This window comes from Sus scrofa, chromosome 7, assembly GCF_000003025.6.
Source record: "Sus scrofa isolate TJ Tabasco breed Duroc chromosome 7, Sscrofa11.1, whole genome shotgun sequence".
NCBI classification, from domain to species: domain Eukaryota; kingdom Metazoa; phylum Chordata; class Mammalia; order Artiodactyla; family Suidae; genus Sus; species Sus scrofa.
In genome coordinates, this window is record NC_010449.5 from 20,516,061 (window position 1) to 20,539,927 (window position 23,867).

Genomic DNA, 23,867 nt, shown 5'->3' on the forward strand with positions numbered 1-23,867 from the left:
GAGATACCTTGGTCCCAGAGGAGCCAATGTCTCATCCAATGAGAGGTCTTTTATACCTAGAAATAAGGCTAAAATCAGGCTCCATAGCAGAAGCCAAGAGAACATATAAACTAGGTGCCAACCATCCATCTGTACATTCTGTATAAAGAATGTTGACAAGTTAATACAGGTTACTCCTTGGACATCCCAGACCCTATCACTGGATTATACTAATCCCTAGTCAGTACGTTTCATTCAGGTTTAACTAAGGGTCAGTGTAACTCCAGGAATCCCCAAAGATAAGCAGAGAGTTGCAACAGATCAGCTGACATTTTGCTTACATCGGAATATTGTTTTCTCACACTTTCTCTCTCCTAGGCACGGAACCTTACTCAGGGGACTATCACAAATCTTTTCTTATTTATCGGGAACCATCTCTCCCACAGTTTCTGGATTTTTAATCAGTCAGGTAAGGTCAAACATTCTGATGATTATAATACTCACAAGAGTCTCCAAGAAAGGTCATCCAGCTTCTCATTCTCACCCTAGGCTCAACTCATGCAGAGAAATGACCCCCTGGTCAGAGTGTGAAGGGAAGGAGAATGCTCCATTGTATGAGTTTATGCTCTATGAGTTCTTAGAAGATAAATTTCTCATGGTAATGATCAAATTTTCTAGCAATAATCATGGCATTTCTTGTAAAGTATAAAATGGCCAACCATTCTGATTTTTCTTGGGCGAAGGGATTTCCTGGGATGTCGTACATTCAATGCTAAAACCTTGAAAATTCCAGGCAATCTGGAAAGACGTGGTCACCCTATGTAGGAACTCATCAAATATTTATAGAACAAATGAGTGAAATGCTGAGTGAATAACAGAGTGAAGGAGCAATCAGCACCTTACATGTATGCTCATCAGTGGTTAGTGCAGAAATCTCTCTGCCCAGTATTGCCTGCATAGAGTTTTTACATTCATACAGACTTCCATTCTTAGAGATGCATTTAAATTTGTCAGAATGAAAAAAATCCATCTGATGACTCGACAATTTCCTAAGAATCATACTGACACAGACGTGACTTGAAAGATGACATTCACATGCTATCATTCCTTAAGTTTCCTGTGGTTCCCACCAGTAAGCCAGGAAAATGAATGGAGAATTACATGAAAAGGTAGTTTTTCTGACATCAATGCTTTCTTTTTTTGAAACTTCCATTCTCTTCCAGCCACTAACACATTGTTGAGAAATGGCAGTTTACAACAGAAATCTCAAACTGACCTTGTTTCCCTTATTACCCACTCATTCACTCATTCCTTTCTTCCTTCATTCAACAAATATGCAGTGAACATTAGCATGTGCCATGCACTGTAAAAGTGAATAAAACAAACAAATGCCCATGACCTTGTGGAGCTGTTATTGTAGGAAAGAAACTGTTAGAAAACTAATGAACTAAACAAATACATGGTATATTAAATGGTGGTAAGTGAAAAGTAAAGAGAAGAAAAAAGGGCATAGTGTTTTTACATTCATAAGGAGTGGGTGGGATTTCAATTTTAAGTAGGGTGCCCAAGGAAAGGCTCATTGAAAAAGAACATCTAAACAAGGATGAGAAGCAAGCAAATGGATGAGACAAGTGGTTGAGGGGAAGAACATTCCAATGGAGGGAAAGGCCAGAGTACCAGAAATGTACCCGAATATTATAGGAGCAACAAGGAAGCCCACAGAGGCTGGAGGCAGTAGGACATGGAGCCAGAGCCTTCCTGACCCAGGAGGTCCAAGAACTAGAAAACCATTAATAACATGTAGTTTCTTGCCTACAGGATTCAGAGTTTGGTTGGAGAAATGTCTTCTTGCTTTCATTTGCTGTGGGCATGGCAGGCCTGTTTTTCTACCTCATCTTTGGCCAAGCAGAGGTACAGGACTGGGCAAAAGGCAGACCTTCACCCACTTCTGAGCAAACTGAGTGATGCCTCAGATGCCAGCACTTAGATGGTCATTGTATCCTCATGGATATTCCCCTCTTATGTCTGTTTGACTGATTAGCTTTTCAACTTGAATGGACTTTGTTTCCACTATCTTCTCAGAGACCTTGGCTATGTAATACTGCAAGTTCTTCCTGGAGTTTTATAGGGGACTGGGAAGGGAAGGTGAATCATTTAACTGTGGGCTCCTGAAAGTAAAGGTGTATTTGAATCTTGATGGGTTCTCCACTCTTTCCACCATTATTGTGGCATAATAAGAAGTGTATATTTGGTTGCTACCCTCCATCTCTGGCACAGGGCTCCTAAAACCCTTGTAATTTCTTGGTTTTAGTCACTGGTACCTGACAGAAGAGCTCCTAAGATCTTTTGGTGTCTCTGGAGTTTGGTGTACTAATGAGATGATTGGTTGCTAGAAGCTCTATGTAACTTCAGAATGGGGGTTGATTGACAAAAAGACCAAGGCTTGATTAGAAGGTTAGAACTTTCGGTTCTACCATCCCCTGTCTAGGGAGAGGAGAAGGGCTGGAGATTTAGTTTTTCATCAATAGGCAATTATTTATTCAATCAACTATGCCTACACTATAAAACCTCTGTAAAAATCCTAAACAGGGGAGTTCTGAGAACTTCTGAGTGGTGAGCACATAGAGGTACTGGGAGAATGGTGCACCTGGAAAGGGCCTGGATGCTCTGCATCCCTTCCCACATAGCTTGCCTTCTGCACCTCTTCCATTTGACTGTTTTTGAGTTGCATTCTTTAATATAGAAACCAGTACTAGTAGGTAAACTATCTTCCTGGATTCTGTGAGTCATGCTAGCAAATTATCAAACCTGAGGAGGGGGCTATAGGAATCCTCAATTTCAAAGCTAAATCAAACAGAAATGTAGGACCTTGGGCACCTACTACTTTGATGTCTGGGTAGTTGCTATCAGAATTGAATTAAATCATAGGACATCCAGTTTGTGTCTGCAGAGAACTGCTTGGTGTGGGAAACTCACATATTTGGTGTCTTAAGTATTTTGAGTAGCAAAACAATTTTCCTTTAGTTATTCTGGTAAAAGCCTCAGGGGCTGGAAGACAATTTCTTACCAAAGCAAAGGAAGCCAGAACCGTGAGAGAAGAAATTGAGAATCATCATAGGGATTGTACCCAAATAAGATGAATCCTGAAAGCTATCATCAAAAGAAAACCTGAAACACAGAAACCACAGTGCATACAACCCAAAGTCCTGGGCTAAGAGGACAGAGCAGGAGAAGTCACCCTCATATTAAGTGAGGAGGGATGCAGAGCTATTCTGAGGTTTGTCATGGACTAGATGCCCAGGTGAAAAATGCCAGGGAGGCAAGGACAACAAAGGCTGTGTCCATTGTACCAAGAGGAAGAAACATGTCTGCAACTAATTGGGGTAGAGTAGGAGACTTCAACTCTTTCAGACAACTTGCTTTCTATAGATGCCAGCTTTGGAATCAGACCTCCTATGGAACCCTGCAGTGTTGGGTCACTCTCCAGAGTCGGCTCTTTCACAACTATCTTCTTTCTGGCCATCATGACCTCTGTCTCAAAGCTGGCTTGCAGATCCACGCAGATTTCTTGTATCTTGGTGAACATTGTCCAGTTTCTCCCCTACCCCCTTAAACATTTGTTCCTTCTGCCATTCCTGTCTCAGACACCTTTCCTTTGCCCCTCTATTGGCATCCTACCTGCCTTTGGTGGGGCTCATTCATCTCATTAACCTAACACATCTTCCAAAATGCAGGTATAAGACCTGTGCTGGCTTACCCCCATTCCAAATGTCTGGAGAGTGTGTTTGGTGGATCTGCTTTCATTAAGAACCCATTTGGGCAGCCTGGGGACCATAAAAGAGAGCACTAACTTTAAGCACTAAATAAATATTAATGAACATAAAACATGGGACATGGCAAAGACCAAAGCCAAACATAGCTTCAGGGAGCTCAACATCTCAAGATGGTGGATGACTTTTAATCAAATTACCACACATGTGAATGTGCAATGATTGGAATGAGAGGTATATCGGGCTATGCACATGAATGATAAGGGCATACAGGTGAGTCTGAGGGTGAGGGAGGGCTCCTACTACAAAGTTTCAATTCAACTGGGATCTGAAGATCAACAGTTAATGCAAGGATTGGATGGAGAGGATGTTCTAGGAATATGGTACAGAATAAGCAGTTTTGGTGGCAGGAGGGAGCAATCAACTATGGCCAGAGTACAGAGAGTAAGAGAAGCACAGTTTTTGAGGAAACTGTAGTAGGTAGAGTGATGGGGTTCAGGACAAAACATGGCACTTTGTAATATTAGCTATCTTAAGCTGAAGGAAGTTTTTTTAATGGTAGAAGAAGGAAGTACACTCTGATCTCTCCCCATTGCCCTACTTTCTGAAACAGGTCATAAAACTCCTATGTGAAAGGTGCCCTCTCTGCACCTGGAGGAAAGGAGACATTATCACCAGAGACAGAGAACTAGGGGCTAAGAAATCTGTACACACCAATCTGTTAAACTAACCCTTTTCTTCTGAGTCACTTCTTCGATATTTACTACCCTTTGCCCAAATCACTTTATCTTGTCAATTCTTCACAAGTGTATTGTTTGTCTAAAAGGTATAAAACCTTCCTGCTCTGGTCACTTCTTCAGGTCTTCATTCTCTGAGAGGGCTCCCTTGTGCATGTTAAAATTCAATAGAATTTGGATGCTTTTTCTCCTATTGATCTGTGTCTGTCAGTTTAATTTCCAGATTCAGCCAGGGACCCTAAGAGGGGAAAGGAAAACTTTCTCCTTTTCTACAAGAGCAAGAATGCACAGGGCACTGTGGGACCAGGGAGGTGCATTGATCTTTATCTGTAAATCAGTGGGAGGTGTTTTAATTGGGGCAGGGGAGAGAAGTAACCAAGGTTCTCTTTTTCAAAGGTTCCCCTACATGAGGGACTAGGTTGAAGTAGGTAGGAGTTCACCGTGTGGTCCAGGGCAGAGTGACAGCCCCTGATAGGAGGAGGGGATATGGTGAGAGATGAATAGATTATTTGACTTAAAGGATAAACCTGACAAGACTTGCTAAATGAGAGAGGGGAAGATGTCTGGAGTGACTCCTAGGTTTTGGTTTGATACTAGAAGGATGGGGGTGCCTCCCATTTAGAAAGAGATCATACCCAAGTGAAGGTGACAAGGGAAATGGATACATACATCTGAATTTCATATGGAAGATCTGGGCTTCAGTTATAAATTTAGGAAACATCTAGATGTCAGAGTGGCCATTAAAATTCTTAGCATGGTTGAGATTGCCCAGGATGACAAGAGAGTGTAAGAAGAGAAAGCCTGGGAAAAAACCTTCAGGAATGCTAACATTTAATGGCCAGGTAGGGAATGTTTAGTCTTAATTAAAAAAAAAAAAAAGGAAGGAAATGCCTAGAAAGATAGAAGGAAAATCAAGAGAATATGGTGGTAAGAAGGGGAAGGAAAGAGAGAATGTGTTCCTCAAATGAGTCAATACGCATCATGTCAAATTTGCAGAGATCAGGCAAGAAAAGGAGTGAGCAGAAAGTGGAAAAAGAAGTTACTGCTATGAAGTTTGGCTGCAGAGAGGAAGAAAGAGACACGAGAGCATCTGCAGGAAGGTATGGAATCAAAGAAGGAGTTTAGAAAGAGCATGTGTAAAACCTGTGAGAAGAATCCAATTAAGAGAATAAAACTGAGTATGCTAAAGAACATGGCTTAATGGAAAACTCCCTAGAAGGATGGGAGGAATTTTATGATCTACCAATTGGGAGGATGATGAGAGATGGAGAAAGGGCAGCTTCTGCCTTTTCACCAGACAGCTTGCCATCATGTTCAATTCTGCTAGTGAGGGGTTCAGGGAAAGCTGACTGAGTACTTTTATTTATCTTGCCTCCTACTTGAAAGGGATTAAGAGAGAGGCCTCAAGTGCTCTTGTCAGACAAGAGGACTAGATTTGGTGAGACACCCTGCAGGTGGCCAGGCAGGGTGATCACCTCCTGCAGAGTAACTCCAATACCTCATATTGTTCCTCAACTGCTTCATTTATGACAGTTCTCTTTATGCATTCTGATTGTAAACTCCTAAGTTTCAGGAACTATGACATACATTACTCTGTAATATCTTTAACACAGAAAAACATCTGGTGCATTGTAAATGGTAAATTCATGTGTGCGCGTATGTGTGTGTAAATGCTTGATTAGTCACTGTATGAATCAACAATGAAATGGCTTTGGGTGGTATGGGAGATCAGCTAGGGAAGAAACAGTGATCCTATTTTGACCCAATTTTTAATTCCCTTTGTTTCACAGAATGTAGGATCACCTACACTCATGGATTCCTTTCCTTATCTTATTTGATATTAAGATATTCAGAGACCAGGTCTGCTCCATTCTATTTTTCTAGTGATATCACAGCCAACACTAGGCTTCATCAGTGATGGTTAAGGTGTATGCCATCAAGGCACAGAGTCTCTTGCTTATTTCTGAGCCAACCACTCTTCCTTTATTCATGTATTTTCCTGGTCCTTTTCTTTAATTCAGAATCTGTTACTTCTAGTTGCTTCTGAAAACAAGTGATTTCTCCCTGGGCCTGACACAGGCTGTCCTTTTTTTTTTTTTTTTTTTTTTTTTTGCTTTTTAGGACAGCACATGCAGTATATGGATGTTCCCAGGACAGGTTGAATTGCAGCCACAGCCCCTGGCCCACACCACAGCTACAGCAACACCAGATCTGAGCCTTGTCTATGACCTACACCACAGCTCACAGCAATGCAGGATCCTTAATCCACTGAGCAAGGCCAGGATCGAACACACATCCTCATGGATACTAGCCAGGTTTTTTTTTTACCACTGAGCCACAATGGGAACTCTCCAAACAGGCTGTCCTTAATGTACAGAAATTCCAGCTGTTCCACTGGCCACATACCTAGGACATGGAGGAGTGAAAGCTGAAAATTATGGAGAAGCTCTTTCACAAATTCTGAGAATAAAATTTAGTCTTCTTGTGCCTTTTGGCTTATTTAACAATCATTTATAAAGCAAATGAGGCAGAGCAGAAGATAAATAAACCTGAATTTAAAAATCAGACATGTTACATGTTATCAACAATACATGAAAAAAAAGAGATGCCTAGAAAGTGGGTGTGGTGGCAAGGGATGGTGGTGGGATTGACCTCCTAGGAATCTCCACTCCAGCTTCTTCCTGGGCTGGTGACTGCCATGTGATGGTCCCTCTTCCTCTCAATTAGGAGATTAGTCCCAGAATCACCCAGCACTCTGTTTTACACTAAATTTTGTAGAGAAAAAGCAAAGCACATGCAAATGTCATTGGTGAGTCTTTATACCCAGTGGATATAAGAAAGCTTTAAAATATTTCAAAGGAATAACGTGGCTTAGTATATTTTTTAAGTTTTCTTTCTTATCCCAATTATAGGTTATCCTGGGCATTTGTCACACGACCCATTTCTTGACATAAGACTGGTACAATTTTGTCGTACTTCCTTTCTCTCAAAAGTCTCTCTGCAAGTGGTCCAAAAAATTCCAACATTTTGCTAGATCCACACACATGGTATGAAACCATCCATCATTTGCTCTATATCTATGCTGTATCCTGAAAATAAAAACTGCACACTCATGGGGTTTGGGACTCACGTAGTCTGATATTGCTGTTCTCCCTAATGGGGGTGCTTTGTATTCTCAGCATTAACAAGGCACACTTTTTGTACTTGACTAAATTCCCATTCTTTGCAACAAGTTTGTTACTAAGAAAAATGAAAATAAAACTTCTTTTTCTGATCCTGAACCAACCACACACTTTGGTCCTGCTCAGAAGCATCCCTGGTCCTTTCAAAGAACAAACTACCATATCTTGTGGCAATTGGGATAGAGCAATCTGGAAACCTGGACTGAACCCAGCTTCACCTGGTTAGCAGGTGTGCAGATTTACTCCTCTGATGTAATGTTCTCCAAAATCCAAAAAGGGAAGTGGCTAAGGTGCTTAATTTGGGTGTCAAACCAGGAGCCTATCTGGGGTGATAATGAAGAAAGCACACTAAAACATGTCATTCATATAAACAGACATTTTCTGAGTTTCCCAGTGGGAACAGTTCCTTACATTGCCTAATAACAGTCTGCATGTCTTTCTAGTGTTAGGTGAATATAAGTATTCTTTTAACTTAGCAACTATAATGCATTTTATCCATAAGAGGGAAAATGCTATGTAACAACAGGTATTTCACCCATGACTGAGAAAAAAAGTTGACATTTCTAACCAAAATGTCACTGCTTTAAGTGCACACAGTCCATTGAAAGAAGGAAAGGTATCTCTTGTTTCGTCTTTTCTGGGATGGCCTATATTTGACCAAATTTATGGTGAATAATTCTGTAACAGGGTGTATCATAATGTTACATTGAAAATTTGCTGTAGGTGGTGACATACAGTAGATGTAAATTTTGAAAGTCGGCGGGGGCTGTTAGGATACCTTACAGATATTGTTCAGGATGTGATAAGAAAAAAAAAATCACATGGTGCTAAAATAAATTAGGATTACATAAAAGTGAAAGCCTCAGGAGAGTGGAGATGGAGAATGGCTTTGAAAGATTTTTTTTTTATTTTATTTTCCCACTGTACAGCAAGGGGGTCAGGTTATCCTTACATGTATACATTACAATTACAGTTTTTCCCCCACCGTTTCTTCTGTTGCAACATGAGTATCTAGACATAGTTCTCAATGCTATTCAGCGGGATCTCCTTGTAAATCTATTCTAGGTTGTGTCTGATAAGCCCAAGCTCCCGATCCCTCCCACTCCCTCCCCCTCCCATCAGGCAACCACAAGTCTCTTCTCCAAGTCCATGATTTTCTTTTCTGAGGAGATGTTCATTTGTGCTGGATATTAGATTCCAGTTATAAGTGATATCATATGGTATTTGTCTTTGTCTTTCTGGCTCATTTCACTCAGGATGAGATTCTCTAGTTCCATCCATGTTGCTGCAAATGGCATGATGTCATCCTTTTTTATGGCTGAGTAGTATTCCATTGTGTATATATACCACTTCTTCCGAATCCAATCATCTGTCGATGGACATTTGGGTTGTTTCCATGTCCTGGCTATTGTGAATAGTGCTGCAATGAACACGCGGGTACACGTGTCTCTTTTAAGTAGAGCTTTGTCCGGATAGATGCCCAAGAGTGGGATTGCAGGGTCATATGGAAGTTCTATGTATAGATTTCTAAGGTATCTCCAAACTGTTCTCCATAGTGGCTGTACCAGTTTACATTCCCACCAACAGTGCAGGAGGGTTCCCTTTACTCCACAGCCCCTCCAGCACTTGTTATTTGTGGATTTATTAATGATGGCCATTCTGACTGGTGTGAGGTGGTATCTCATGGTAGTTTTGATTTGCATTTCTCTTATAATCAGCGATGTGGAGCATTTTTTCATGTGTTTGCTGGCCATCTGTGTATCTTCTTTGGAGAAATGTCTATTCAGGTCTTTTGCCCATTTTTCCATTGATTGATTGGCTTTTTTGCTGTTGGGTTGTATAAGTTGCTTATATATTCTAGAGATTAAGCCCTTGTCAGTTGCATCATTTGAAACTATTTTCTCCCATTCTGTAAGTTGTCTTTTTGTTTTCTTTTTGGTTTCCTTTGCTGTGCAAAAGCTTGTCAGTTTGATGAGGTCCCATGGGTTTATTTTTGCTCTAATTTCTATTGCTTTGGGAGACTTCCCTGAGAAAATATTCATGATGTTGATGTCAGAGAGTGTTTTGCCTATGTTTTCTTCTAGGAGTTTGATGGTGTCCTGTCGTATATTTAAGTCTTTCAGCCATTTGGAGTTTATTTGTGTGCATGGTGTGAGGGTGTGTTCTAGTTTCATTGCTTTGCATGCAGCTGTCCAGGTTTCCCAGCAATGCTTGCTGAATAGACTTTCCTTTTCCCATTTTATGTTCTTGCCTCCCTTGTCAAAGATTAATTGACCATAGGTGTCAGGGTTAATTTCCGGATTCTCTATTCTGTTCCATTGGTCTGTCTGTCTGTTTTGATACCAGTACCACACTGTTTTGATGACTGTGGCTTTGTAGTATTTCTTGAAGTCTGGGAGAGTTATGCCTCCTGCTTGGTTTTTGTTTCTCAGGATTGCTTTGGCGATTCTGGGTCTTTTGTTGTTCCATATAAATGTTTGGATTGTTTGTTCTAGTTCTGTGAAAAATGTCATGGGTAATTTGATAGGGATTGCATTGAATCTGTAGATTGCTTTGGGTAGGATGGCCATTTTCACAATATTGATTTTTCCAATCCAGGAACATGGAATATCTTTCCATTTCTTTACATCTTCTTTGATTTCTTTGATTAAGGTTTTATAGTTCTCGGCATATAGGTCCTTTACCTCTTTGGTCAGGTGTATTCCGAGGTATTTGATTTTGTGTGGTACAATTTTAAAAGGTATCGTATTTTTGTATTCCTTTTCTAATGTTTCATTGCTGGTATACAGAAATGCAACTGACGTCTGAATGTTAATCTTATATCCTGCCACTTTGCTGAATTTATTAATCAGTTCAAGGAGTTTTGGGGTTGAGTCCTTAGGGTTTTCTAGGTATAGAATCATGTCATCTGCATACAGTGACAGTTTGATCTCTTCTCTTCCTATATGGATGCCTTTGATTTCTTTTGTTTGTCTAATTGCTGTGGCTAAGACTTCCAAAACGATGTTGAAGAGCAGTGGTGAGAGTGGGCATCCCTGTCTTGTTCCAGATTTGAGTGAGAAGGCTTGAAAGTATTTTTAAGTGTATGTTTTCACCCTAAGATCAGGAACAAGAAAAGGGTATCCACTCTTGCCACTTCTACTCAATATTCTATTAGAGGTGCTAGGCAGGGCAATTAGCCCAGAAGAAGAAATAAAAGGTATCTAGGATGGAAGAGAAGAAATAAATTTATGTTCACAGATGACGTAATTTTCCACATAGAAACTATAAGGATTCCTCTAAAAAAACTATTAGAACTAATAATGAATCTAGCAAGATTTCAGGATACAAAATCAATATGCATGTCATGTTTCTATATACTTGCAATGACCAATCCAAAAATTAAACTAATTTTATTTAAAGTAGTACAAAAAAGAATAAAAATACTCAGGAGTACATTTAACAAAAAAAAGTAAGACCTGTACTCTGCAAAGTACAAAACATTGCTGAAGGAAATTAAAGAAGAGTTTTTTTGTTTTGTTTTGTTTTGTTTTTTGGTTTTAGGGCTGCACCAAGGCATATGGAGATTCCCAGGCTAGGACTCGAATCAGGGCTATAGCTGCCTGCCTACACCACAGCCACAGCAACGTAGGATCCAAGCCATATCTTTGACCTACACCACAGCTCACAGCAATGCCAGATCCTTAACCCACTGAGCGAGGCCAGGGATTGAACCCACAACCTCACAGATACTAGTTGGGTTGGTTAACTGCTGAGCCATGAAGAGAACTCCCTAAAGAAGATTTAAATGAACAAAAAAAATCCATGTTCATGGATTGGAGGACTTAATATTGTTAAAGCTTCTGACTTGATTCAACAATGCAATTTTTACCGGAATCACAGCTGTTCTCTGTGGAAGTTGACAAACAGTCTGAAATTAATATAGAATTGCAAGTGACCCAGAATAGCCAAAACAGTCTTGAAAAAAAGAACAAAGTTGGAGGACTCACACTTCAAAGCTTTCTACAAAACGATAGTAATCAAGACAGAGTCATACTAGCATAAAAGTAAATTCATTTTATTTTTTGCTTTTTAGGGCTGCACCTGCAGCATATGGAAGTTTCTAGGCTAGGGGTCAAACTGGAGCTGCAGCTGCTGGCTTACACCACAGCCACAGCAACATGGGGTCCTAAACCCACTGAGTAAGGCCAGGGATCGAACCTGCATCCTCATGGATACTAGTTGGATTTGTTTCCACTGCACCACAATGGGAACTCCAAGAATAAATTTATAAACCAATGGAATAAAATTAAGGGTTCAGAAACAAACAATGTGTCTATGGTCAATTGATTTTTGACAAGTATGCCAAGATCATTTAATTGGGAAAGAACAGGCTTTTTAACAAATTGTGCTTGGACAACTGGATAGCTGCATTCTAAAGAATGAATTTAAACCTTTAGCTCATACCATTTACAAAAATTAACTCAAAATAGATCAAATATCAAAATAAAAGAGTTACAACAACAAAATCCATAGAAGAAAACATAGGAGTAAATCTTCACAACCTAAGACTTGGTAATAGTTTTTTAGATAAAACACCAAAAGCGGAGTTCCCGTCGTGGTGCAGTGGTTAATGAACCCGACTAAGAACCATGAGGTTGCGGGTTCGGTCCCTGCCCTTGCTCAGTGGGTTAACGATCCGGCGTTGCCGTGAGCTGTGGTGTAGGTTGCAGACATGGCTCGGATCCCGCGTTGCTGTGGCTCTGGTGTAGGCCGGGGGCTACAGCTCCGATTCAACCCCTGGACTGGGAACCTCCATATGCCGCGGGAGCGGCCCAAGAAATAGCAACAATAACAACAACAACAACAACAACAAAAAGACAAAAGACAAAAAAAAAAAAAAAAACAAAAACAAACCAAAAGCATAAGCAACAAAAGAAAAATAGATAAAGTGGCTATCATAAATATAAATATTAACTTTTACAAAGCAAGGGACTCTATCAAGAAAGTAAAAAGACAACCTCAGAACAGGAGAGACTGTTTGCAAATCACATATCTGATAATTCCATAATCTAGAATATATAAACACAGCAACAAAAAGATAACCCCCCAAAAATGGACAAAAGACTTGAATATTTTTTCAAAGAAGATATACAAATGACCAATAAGCAATGAAAAGATGCTTAACATCATTAATCATTAGAGAAACACAAATCAAAACCACTTCAAACCCAATAGGATGGTTACAAGACAAAAACAAAGCAGAAAAAAACAAACACAAGGATGCAGAGAATTGGAACCCTCAAGGCATTGCTGGTGGGAATGCCAAATGGCGCTGCCACCATGGAAAACACAATATTCAAAAAGTTAAACACAGAATTACCATATGATTTCAAATTTACACTCCTAAATACATACCCAAAAGAACTAAAATTTTCACACAACAGGACACAAAGGTCTACAACAGTCTATTGACAATGGCTAAAAAGTAGAAACAACCCAAATATCCATCAAAAGATAAATAAACAAAATGTGATGTATCCAAACAATCGAACATCACTCAGCCACAAAGGCAGAGTAGTACTACTTGGTACACCATGAATGACACTTGCAAACAGTATGCTAAGTAAAAGAGGCTCATCACGAAAGACCAACTACATGACTCCATTTACATGAAATGTCCAGGAGAGGCAATTCTATGGAGACAGGAGTGACTGCTTAGAGTTGGAAGGACGAGGAAACTGTGGTGATGGTTACATGTATCTGACTATAATAAGACTAACAATAATGACTATCTTGACAGTGTAACATCTTCTGGGCATGTCTTTGTAGGTGTATCACCCATGCGTGTATTCTTACAGACTTTCATTTTGCCAGTTTTTAAAAATTTAGTGTCTTTTAAGTTTCTTTTAATCTAGAGACTCCTCCATCACTTTTGTTTTTCCTTGTAATTCGTTTGTTAAAGAATCTGAGTCTTTTGACCACAGCTTGTATTTGCTGATATCTTTAGTTTGAAGGTGACCTTGGTGGTGGTGTGATCTTTCAACAGAATGAAACATAAGATCTCTCTTTGTGATAACAGCCACTGATGCACGACCCTGGGTCCCTTAATTCACTGGGGTTTGCAAAATGGGGATATTCTATTTGTGTGTTAGTTGAACTGATTCTACAAAGAAACATTTCTCCTACCATTTATTTACCACCAACAGTTTAGAGAAGAAAGGCACAATACCAAATTCTCCTTTGAACTCTAATGGACCCTTTGTCTCTGCTATTCATTTGAAAACCATTCTAGGCAGGATCACCCTTAGGGTGCCTCTTATCAAACCCATTAGTAAATTCTCAGACTTTATATAATTTGACCCCGTGATAGAATTTGCCACAGATACTCATCCCCACCTTTTTCACTTTTCTTCTGCAATACTGCATTCTCCAACTGTCCTTCCCACTTCACCAAAGGCAAAGCTTCCCAGCTTCCCTTGCAAGTCTCCCCCTCTGTTCCTCACCTTTAAATGTTAGGCCCAGGTTCCCAAATTTATATCTCTAATCTCAGTATCTCCCCAGAATTCTAGAGCAGTTCATCTCCTGGGCTGCATGCCATCTCTATCAGGATGTCGAAGTTTCAGACTTTACCCAGTCCCCTCTTCTCCCCCAAATCTGCACACCTTATTTTCTCCTGTCTCAAGTCAGCAACAACATGGATTGCTCAGGGGCCATCTTCATTCAGATCCCCTCTCTTTTGCAATCCCAGTTTCAAAATCTGTCCTTAATCTGATTGTTTCTTACCTTCAGAGATAGGTGTTTTGTCTTTCTTTAGCCCAGTCCTGAACTTCTGCTTTAGCAAATATAATGTAGAGGATTTGGCTTATCACATTAATGGCTGACATCAGGAAGAAGATTTTAAACCAGGAAGATTCTGAATCCTGAGAAATTAAAGTGCAAAGTCATTATAAACTATTGGTCTTGTGGTTGTATTCTGTAGCATTTAAAATGTAATGTTAAAATTAATATAGGCTCAACTCAGGTTGCTTAAACATAGCAAAACACTCTCATTAGGAATAAAAAAGTCACAATTTCACGCTACAAAGATAACGACTATTTGTCCATGTTTTGGTTTATTTCAATGTACATATAATTTTTCATTATAGGTATATAACATAGTGCTAATGCCAAGAATGTGTATGGTTTTTCATTGAGAAATATCTCATAAATGTTAGCATATCAGGAAATATCTGACTACATCATAACTGTTCTTGGCTGGTTAGCAATACAGCATTTAGATTTATAGAATTTATAAAAGCATCCCTTATTTCTTTCTTTTTTTTTTTCTTTTTAGAGACGTTCCCAGGCTAGGGGTTGAATTGGAGCTGAGGCTGCTGGCCTATGCACCAGCCACAGCAATGCCAGATCTGAGCCACGTCCGAGACCTACACCACAGCTCCTGGCAATGCTGGATCCTTAAACCACTGAGCAAGGTCAGTGATTGAACCCACATCTTCATGGATACCAGTCTGGTTCATTACCACTGTGCCACCATGGAAACTCCCCTTATTTCTTTATATTTCAGTTGTTTTTCACTTTTGTTGTTTCTTGGGTACAATAAGGTGTTATACTTAATATACTTAGTGTTACATACACAGCAATGTTTCCGAATAAGATTTATCAGACACCCTTTCCTTTTTATGAAAATGGGTGACATTTTCTCTTTCAGCCTATAATATGATCAGTTTCATTAATACATTTTATTAATAGAACCACTTTTACTTTCATAGAAAATGGCTTAATCATGGTGTCACATATATTTTAATATGTTGGTGGATTCTATGTATAGGTAATTTATTTTCTGCATCTATATTCAGAGATGACATTAAATTTCAGTTATATTACAGATTTGTTTTACCATTTTGCCCTTTCCTTTTTCATCAGCTGAGGCTAAGCTTTATGTAGTTAAATGTACAATGCATCATGATTGGGTTTTGTTTTCTGGTGCCATGCTTTTGAAGGACATTCTGCCCAAAGTTTAAATAATTATTAAACTCCTATTTTACTTTAGTAACTTTTCTTAATTTACATTTTTTTAATCATCTAGGATTTACTTGGGGGTAAATATGAGAACAGAGTGTAATTGCATTTTTTTTTTTTTGGAACTTGACCAAATCATCATCAGTTTCATTTAAAATATAACTAAAAGTAGACATGGAAGAAATAAAACAGTATGCTTCCTGCCAAATTAGACATTAAATATATTTGTAGTGATTTCTGTAATTAAAACATACCAAATTTGATAGGTAATAGGCAAACGAACTGGAGAGAGAGAAAAAATAAGATGTGCTTAGAAATATAATGATAAATAGGAGAGAGGACAAGATGGCGGAGGAGTAGGGGGACACGCTCGCCCTCTCCCACAAACACAACAAAAAAAGCACATCTACAGAAGAAATGACTCGCACAGAACAGCAACCAATCGCTGGCAGAGGAACCTAAACTCCAATAACGGCAAGAAGTTCGTGACATTATTGGGCAGAACGGGAGAAAAGAGGAGAGTGAGAGAAGGTGAATCCGAGCGGGACGGGCGCTCCCGAAAGGGAACTGCGGAGGAGAGAGGGATCCCGCACCCTGGAAAGTCTCCTACACGGGGGAAAGATCAAACGAACCGGAGGAATCTCCAGATGCAGAGAAGAGTGTAGCAGTAAGTTGGAGTACGGAAAAGCTGATCAAGAACCGAACGGACCATCTGAACTACGGGCACAGCCACCAAAAATTGAGACGCCTGGGTGGGGGCTGGGCACCGAGACCTCGGCTCCAGAGATTAGTCCCCGGACTAGGGGGGCGGGGCAGAGCGGAAACTGCTTGGGAGGTCTCTAAATCATTTGACGGGGCAGAGACTGCCTGGGAGACTAGAAAACAAAGCTGTCGCAGAGGAAGGGAGCAATACTCTAGGGGCGGGGAAGTGGAAAGCCGCCTCAGAGGGAACCTGGGAGAAGAGCCTGGTCTGCGCCCGTGCTGGGGAGCGGAGAGAAGAAGGGGTGGGTTCCCATAGAATACCCCCCACGCCACAGCAAGCTTACAGGCCCGCTAGCTAGCAGAAAGCTGTGCTTCCCAGTGCATTCCCTCCCCCACCCCCGCCACCCCCTACGCTCTCGCGGAACCTGGGGCTGCCTGCCATCCAGGAGGGCTGGCCTCAACAATTGCCTGAAGCCTACCACCGCAGGGGCTCTCCCTGCACAGGCCTGCTTGCCCTTTGGAGGGGCTACACTTCCACAGAGCAGCACCAAACACCACCAGCCCCCTAGAAAAGGCCTGCAGCCCAGAAAAGCTAGAACAAGCCTAGCCAGGCCGTGAATAGATCGACCTAATTCTCCGACGGTTTTTCTGAGACGGGCTCCCCCGGGGAGGAGCCTCTTGGGTCTCCAAGGGCCTTGCTACCCGCCCAAGACCCCAGGGGGTGCTAAGACCTAGTGGACCAGCTGCATAGGACTGCCAGCTCCAGGCAGGACCCCCTGCAGCCCAGAAAAGCTGCAACAAGCCTGGGCGAATCGGGAAAAGATCTCAGACGGTCTTTCTGAATCGGGCTGCCCTGGGGAGGAGCCTCTTGAGTCTCCAAGGGCCCTGCTACCTGCCCAAGCCCCCAGGGAATGCTGAGACCTAGTGGACCAGCTGCATAGGACTGCCAGCTCCAGGCAGGACCCCCTGCAGCCCAGAAAAGCTGCAACAAGCCTGGCCGAATCGGGAAAAGATCTCAGACGGTCTTTCTGAGTCGGGCTGCCCTGGGGAGGAGCCTCTTGAGTCTCCAAGGGCCCTGCTACCCGCCCAAGACCCCAGGGGGTGCTGAGAACCAAGTGAAATCTGCTACCATCGTGGGGTGGACCTCCCAGTCCTGTCTGCCCTCAGGAAGTCGTCCTTTGCTTCAAAGAAACACTGTTAGTCCCATCAACACTCCAGAAAAGCCACACTGCCTCAAAAAAGATTGACCAACAACGCCAGCCCTCAGGAAATATTCCACGGCAGTGACAAGGCAAACACTGCCCGATCACGGAGAGTACAACTCCCTCAGGAGAAAGAAAACAACAAGCAAGATGAAGAAGCTGAGAAACCACCCCCAGTCAAACCAACAGGAGAACTCACCTAAAACAGTCAACAATGAAACAGATCTCTGCAGTCAGACAGACCTGGAATTCAAAAGAGAAATACTGAAAATACTGAAGGAATTAAGAGAAGATATGAACAGTAATGCAGATACCCTCAGAAAGGAGCTAGAAAATATAAGGAGGAGCCAAGAAAAACTAGAACATTCATTTGCAGAGATGCAAACTGAACTAGGGGCAGTAAAAACCAGAATGAATAATGCAGAAGAACGAATCAGTGATATGGAAGATAGAATAATGGAAATCACTCAATCTGGTCAACAGACAGAAAACCGAATCAAAAAACTGGAAAGCAATATAAGAGACCTATGGGATAATATAAAACGGGCCAATCTACGCATAATAGGAATTCCAGAAGGAGTAGAAAAAGATAAGGGAATGGAAAATATATTTGAAGAAATTATCGCTGGAAACTTCCCAAATCTAAAGGATACTGGATTCAAGATACAAGAAGCACAGAGGGCCCCAAACAAACTGAACCCAAACAGACCCACACCAAGACACATCATAATAAAAATGGCAAAAGTTAGTGATAAAGAGAGGATCCTAAAGGCAGCAAGAGAAAAACAGAATGTTACCTACAAGGGAACCCCCATAAGAATATCAGCTGATTTCTCTACAGAAACACTACAGGCCAGGAGGGAATGGCAAGAGATATTTAAAGTGCTCAAAGGAAAAAATATGCAACCTAGAATACTTTATCCAGCAAGAATATCATTTAAAATAGAAGGGGAAATAAAAATTTTTCCCAACAAACAAAAACTTAAAGAATACAGCAACACAAAACCCAGGTTAAAGGAAATATTGAAAGGGCTTCTCTAAACCAAAAAGAAAGGAAGGAAAGGGAAGAAAAAAGAAAAGAAAAAAAAAAAAAAGAAGAAGAAGAGGAAGAACTAGGACTGAGGAAACCCGCAATCAGAGAGCAGTCACTCAAATAAGCCAGCATACAGATTTAATCATGAACATGCTTCAAACAAAATAAAATTAAAAAGAAAAAAATAAAAGAGTCATCAAAACCATAAAATGTGGGCAAGGGATGTTAGGAGGTAAATAATCCTTTTTGTTTGTATGTATGTCTCTCTTCTTAATCTTAATATAATAATGAAGTGTTTGAACTTACAGGACCATCAGGCTAAAACACATAATTATGGGAAGGGGTTAGCATACTTAAAAAACAGGGCAACCACAAGCCAAAACCAAATATTGCATTTGCAAAAAATGAAAAAAAAAATACACTCAAGCAGATAATAACAGGAGACCATCCAACAAAAAAAAAAAAAAAAAAAAAAAAGAAGAATGGAGAACCATAGAATCAACTGGAACACAAGGATCAAATGGCTATAAATAATCATCTATCAATTATCACCTTAAATGTCAATGGACTGAATGCCCCAATCAAAAGACACAGAATGTCTGAGTGGATAAAAAGGCAAAAACCTTCAATATGCTGCCTACAAGAAACTCACCTTAGGACAAAAGATACATATAGATTGAAAGTGAAAGGCTGGGGAAAAGTATTTCATGCCAATAGACATGACAGAAAAGCAGGAGTTGCAACGCTCATATCAGACAAAATAGACTTTAAAACAAAAGACATAAAGAAAGACAAAGAAGGACACTATTTAATGATTAAGGGATCCATCCAAGGAGAGGATGTTACTATCATCAACATATATGCCCCAAACATAGGAGCACCCAGATACATACAACAAATATTAACAGACATAAAGGGAGATATGGATGAGAATACAATCATAGTAGGAGACCTAAATAGCCCCCTCACATCAATGGACAGATCCTCTAGACAGAAAACCAATAAAGCAACAGAGATCCTAAAGGAAACAATAGAAAAGTTAGACTTCATTGATATCTTCAGGACACTACATCCAAAAAAAGCAGAATACACATTCTTCTCAAATGCTCATGGAACATTCTCAAGAATCGACCACATATTGGGACATAAAGCGAATCTCAATAAATTTAGGAGCATAGAAATTATCTCAAGTATCTTCTCTGACCACAATGCCATGAAATTAGAAATCAACCATGGGAAAAGCAAAGAGAAAAAAACCTACTCCATGGAGACTAAACAACATGCTACTAAAAAACCAATGGGTCAATGAGGAAATCAAGAAGGAAATTAAAAACTACCTTGAAACAAATGATAATGAAGACACAACCTCTCAAAATCTATGGGATGCTGCGAAAACAGTGCTCAGAGGGAAATTTATAGCAATCCAGGCCTTTCTCAAAAAAGAAGAAAGATCCCAAATTGACAACTTAACCCTCCACCTAAACGAATTAGAAGAAGAAGAACAAAAAAGTCCTAAAGTCAGCAGAAGGAAGGAAATTATAAAGATCAAAGAAGAAATCAATAAAATAGAGACTCAAAAAACAATAGAGAAAATTAATAAAACCAAGAGTTGGTTCTTTGAAAAGGTGAACAAAATTGATAAACCCCTGGCCAGACTCACTAAAAAGAGGAGAGAAAGAACCCAAATCACCAAAATTATAAATGAAAAAGGAGAAATCACAACGGATACAGCAGAAATACAAAAAACCATAAGAGAATACTATGAACAACTATACGGCAACAAGTTTGACAATCTGGAAGAAATGGACAATTTTCTAGAATCTTACAGCCTGCCAAAACTGAATCAAGCAGAAACAGACCAACTGAACAGACCGATCACTAGAAATGAAATTGAAGAGGTCATAAAATCACTCCCTACAAATAAAAGTCCAGGACCAGATGGCTTCACAGGTGAATTCTATCAAACATATAAAGAGGAATTGGTGCCCATCCTCCTTAAACTCTTTCAAAAGGTTGAAGAGGAAGGAATACTCCCAAAGACATTCTATGAGGCCACCATCACCCTCATTCCAAAACCAGGCAGAGATACCACCAAAAAAGAAAACTATCGCCCAATATCATTGATGAATATAGATGCAAAAATTCTCAACAAAATCTTAGCCAACCGAATCCAACAACATATCAAAAAAATTATACACCATGACCAGGTTGGGTTCATCCCAGGTTCACAAGGATGGTTCAACATACGCAAATCAATCAACATCATACACCACATTAACAAAAAAAAAGTCAAAAATCATATGATCATCTCAATAGATGCAGAAAAAGCATTTGACAAAGTTCAACATCCATTCATGATCAAGACCCTCGCCAAAGTGGGTATAGAGGGAACATTCCTGAATATAATCAAAGCCATTTATGATAAACCCACAGCAAATATAATCCTCAATGGGGAAAAACTGAAAGCCTTCTCACTCAAATCTGGAACAAGACAGGGATGCCCACTCTCACCACTGCTCTTCAACATCGTTTTGGAAGTCTTAGCCACAGCAATTAGACAAACAAAAGAAATCAAAGGCATCCATATAGGAAGAGAAGAGATCAAACTGTCACTGTATGCAGATGACATGATTCTATACCTAGAAAACCCTAAGGACTCAACCCCAAAACTCCTTGAACTGATTAATAAATTCAGCAAAGTGGCAGGATATAAGATTAACATTCAGACGTCAGTTGCATTTCTGTATACCAGCAATGAAACATTAGAAAAGGAATACAAAAATACGATACCTTTTAAAATTGTACCACACAAAATCAAATACCTCGGAATACACCTGACCAAAGAGGTAAAGGACCTATATGCCGAGAACTATAAAACCTTAATCAAAGAAATCAAAGAAGATGTAAAGAAATGGAAAGATATTCCATGTTCCTGGATTGGAAAAATCAATATTGTGAAAATGGCCATCCTACCCAAAGCAATCTACAGATTCAATGCAATCCCTATCAAATTACCCATGACATTTTTCACAGAACTAGAACAAACAATCCAAACATTTATATGGAACCACAAAAGACCCAGAATCGCCAAAGCAATCCTGAGAAACAAAAACCAAGCAGGAGGCATAACTCTCCCAGACTTCAAGAAATACTACAAAGCCACAATCATCAAAACAGTGTGGTACTGGTATCAAAACAGACAGACAGACAAATGGAACAGAATAGAGAACCCGGAAATAAACCCTGATACCTATGGTCAATTAATCTTTGACAAGGGAGGCAAGAACATAAAATGGGAAAAGGAAAGTCTATTCAGCAAGCATTGCTGGGAAACCTGGACAGCTGCATGCAAAGCAATGAAACTAGAACACACCCTCACACCATGCACACAAATAAACTCCAAATGGCTGAAAGACTTAAATATACGACAGGACACCATCAAACTCCTAGAAGAAAACATAGGCAAAACACTCTCTGACATCAACATCATGAATATTTTCTCAGGGCAGTCTCCCAAAGCAATAGAAATTAGAGCAAAAATAAACCCATGGGACCTCATCAAACTGACAAGCTTTTGCACAGCAAAGGAAACCAAAAGAAAACAAAAAGACAACTTACAGAATGGGAGAAAATAGTTTCAAATGATGCAACTGACAAGGGCTTAATCTCTAGAATATATAAGCAACTTATACAACCCAACAGCAAAAAAGCCAATCAATCAATGGAAAAATGGGCAAAAGACCTGAATAGACATTTCTCCAAAGAAGATACACAGATGGCCAGCAAACACATGAAAAAATGCTCCACATCGCTGATTATAAGAGAAATGCAAATCAAAACTACCATGAGATACCACCTCACACCAGTCAGAATGGCCATCATTAATAAATCCACAAATAACAAGTGCTGGAGGGGCTGTGGAGTAAAGGGAACCCTCCTGCACTGTTGGTGGGAATGTAAACTGGTACAGCCACTATGGAGAACAGTTTGGAGATACCTTAGAAATCTATACATAGACCTTCCATATGACCCTGCAATCCCACTCTTGGGCATCTATCCGGACAAAGCTCTACTTAAAAGAGACACATGCACCCGCATGTTCATTGCAGCACTATTCACAATAGCCAGGACATGGAAACAACCCAAATGTCCATCGACAGATGATTGGATTCGGAAGAAGTGGTATATATACACAATGGAATACTACTCAGCCATAAAAAAGGATGACATCATGCCATTTGCAGCAACATGGATGGAACTAGAGAATCTCATCCTGAGTGAAATGAGCCAGAAAGACAAAGACAAATACCATATGAGATCACTTATAACTGGAATCTAATATCCAGCACAAATGAACATCTCCTCAGAAAAGAAAATCATGGACTTGGAGAAGAGACTTGTGGTTGCCTGATGGGAGGGGGAGGGAGTGGGAGGGATCGGGAGCTTGGGCTTATCAGACACAACCTAGAATAGATTTACAAGGAGATCCCGCTGAATAGCATTGAGAACTATGTCTAGATACTCATGTTGCAACAGAAGAAACGGTGGGGGAAAAACTGTAATTGTAATGTATACATGTAAGGATAACCTGACCCCCTTGCTGTACAGTGGGAAAATAAAATTAAAAAAATAAATAAATAAAATAAAAAAAAAGAAATATAATGATAAATAAAGTTTGTGATAATTTTAATAGAATTCATTTTGATTTGACATTGAAGTCCAACCTAGAAACTTGATGTGTTTCTTCCTTCTAATATTTCACTGATGTTGCTCAGTAAGTGTGCAGATTTCTTCATATGGACTTGGCACAATTTTTGAAATACCCATAGGTATTTTGCAATATTGGTTGATACTGTGCTTTAGATTTTTCCACATTATGCTACCTGATTTTTTCCCCCAGAATGACAATAATATTCTCTGTATATGATGTTATATTTTTCCTCCACACTTATGTTGTCTCTATCTGTAATTTAGTTTTTTTGACAGTTGTGTTTGCTAACATTTTCAGAATGCTAAACAATAGCACACATAGCAAAGACACTTATTTCTGATTTAAAAGTATAAGAGAATAAAAATACTAATAGCTGTTATGCATTGACCATATAAACATCTAACACTTGCATACATGACCTGATTTGGTAATTACCTTAACCTCATGAGATTTCTATGTCATCTTAGACATTTAAAGCTGGAAACACTGAGACTTAGATTAAGTAATGTTTCCAGGTCACACAGCTTATAAGTAGCTGAGCTAAAACTTG

General features: G+C 39.9%; 2 protein-coding genes across 16 annotated transcripts in view; one reads left to right on the forward strand and one right to left on the reverse strand.

The window, feature by feature from the left end:
• SLC17A4 (solute carrier family 17 member 4) overlaps window positions 1-23,867 on the forward strand; it is a 55,417-nt gene that overhangs the window by 25,773 nt on the left and 5,777 nt on the right. For 3 of the 9 annotated variants that reach the window (XM_021098408.1, XM_021098409.1, XM_021098410.1), the window contains exons 11-13: window positions 358-637; window positions 1,798-1,890; window positions 5,483-5,586. In XM_021098408.1, coding sequence (XP_020954067.1) covers window positions 358-637; window positions 1,798-1,890; window positions 5,483-5,586 — 477 coding nt within the window. Of the gene's footprint in view, window positions 1-357; window positions 5,366-5,482; window positions 5,587-7,398; window positions 8,622-23,867 lie in introns of those variants that run through there. The other 6 variants (XM_021098411.1, XR_002345596.1, XM_021098412.1 and 3 more) reach the window with 6 other exon arrangements.
• SLC17A1 (solute carrier family 17 member 1) overlaps window positions 6,590-23,867 on the reverse strand; it is a 66,388-nt gene continuing 49,110 nt past the window's right edge. For 2 of the 7 annotated variants that reach the window (XM_021098314.1, XM_021098311.1), the window contains exons 13-14: window positions 14,434-14,570; window positions 6,590-7,251 (exon numbers count right to left, since the gene is read on the reverse strand). In XM_021098314.1, coding sequence (XP_020953973.1) covers window positions 14,436-14,570 — 135 coding nt within the window. In that variant the 3' untranslated portion in view covers window positions 6,590-7,251; window positions 14,434-14,435. 7 annotated transcript variants of the gene reach the window in all.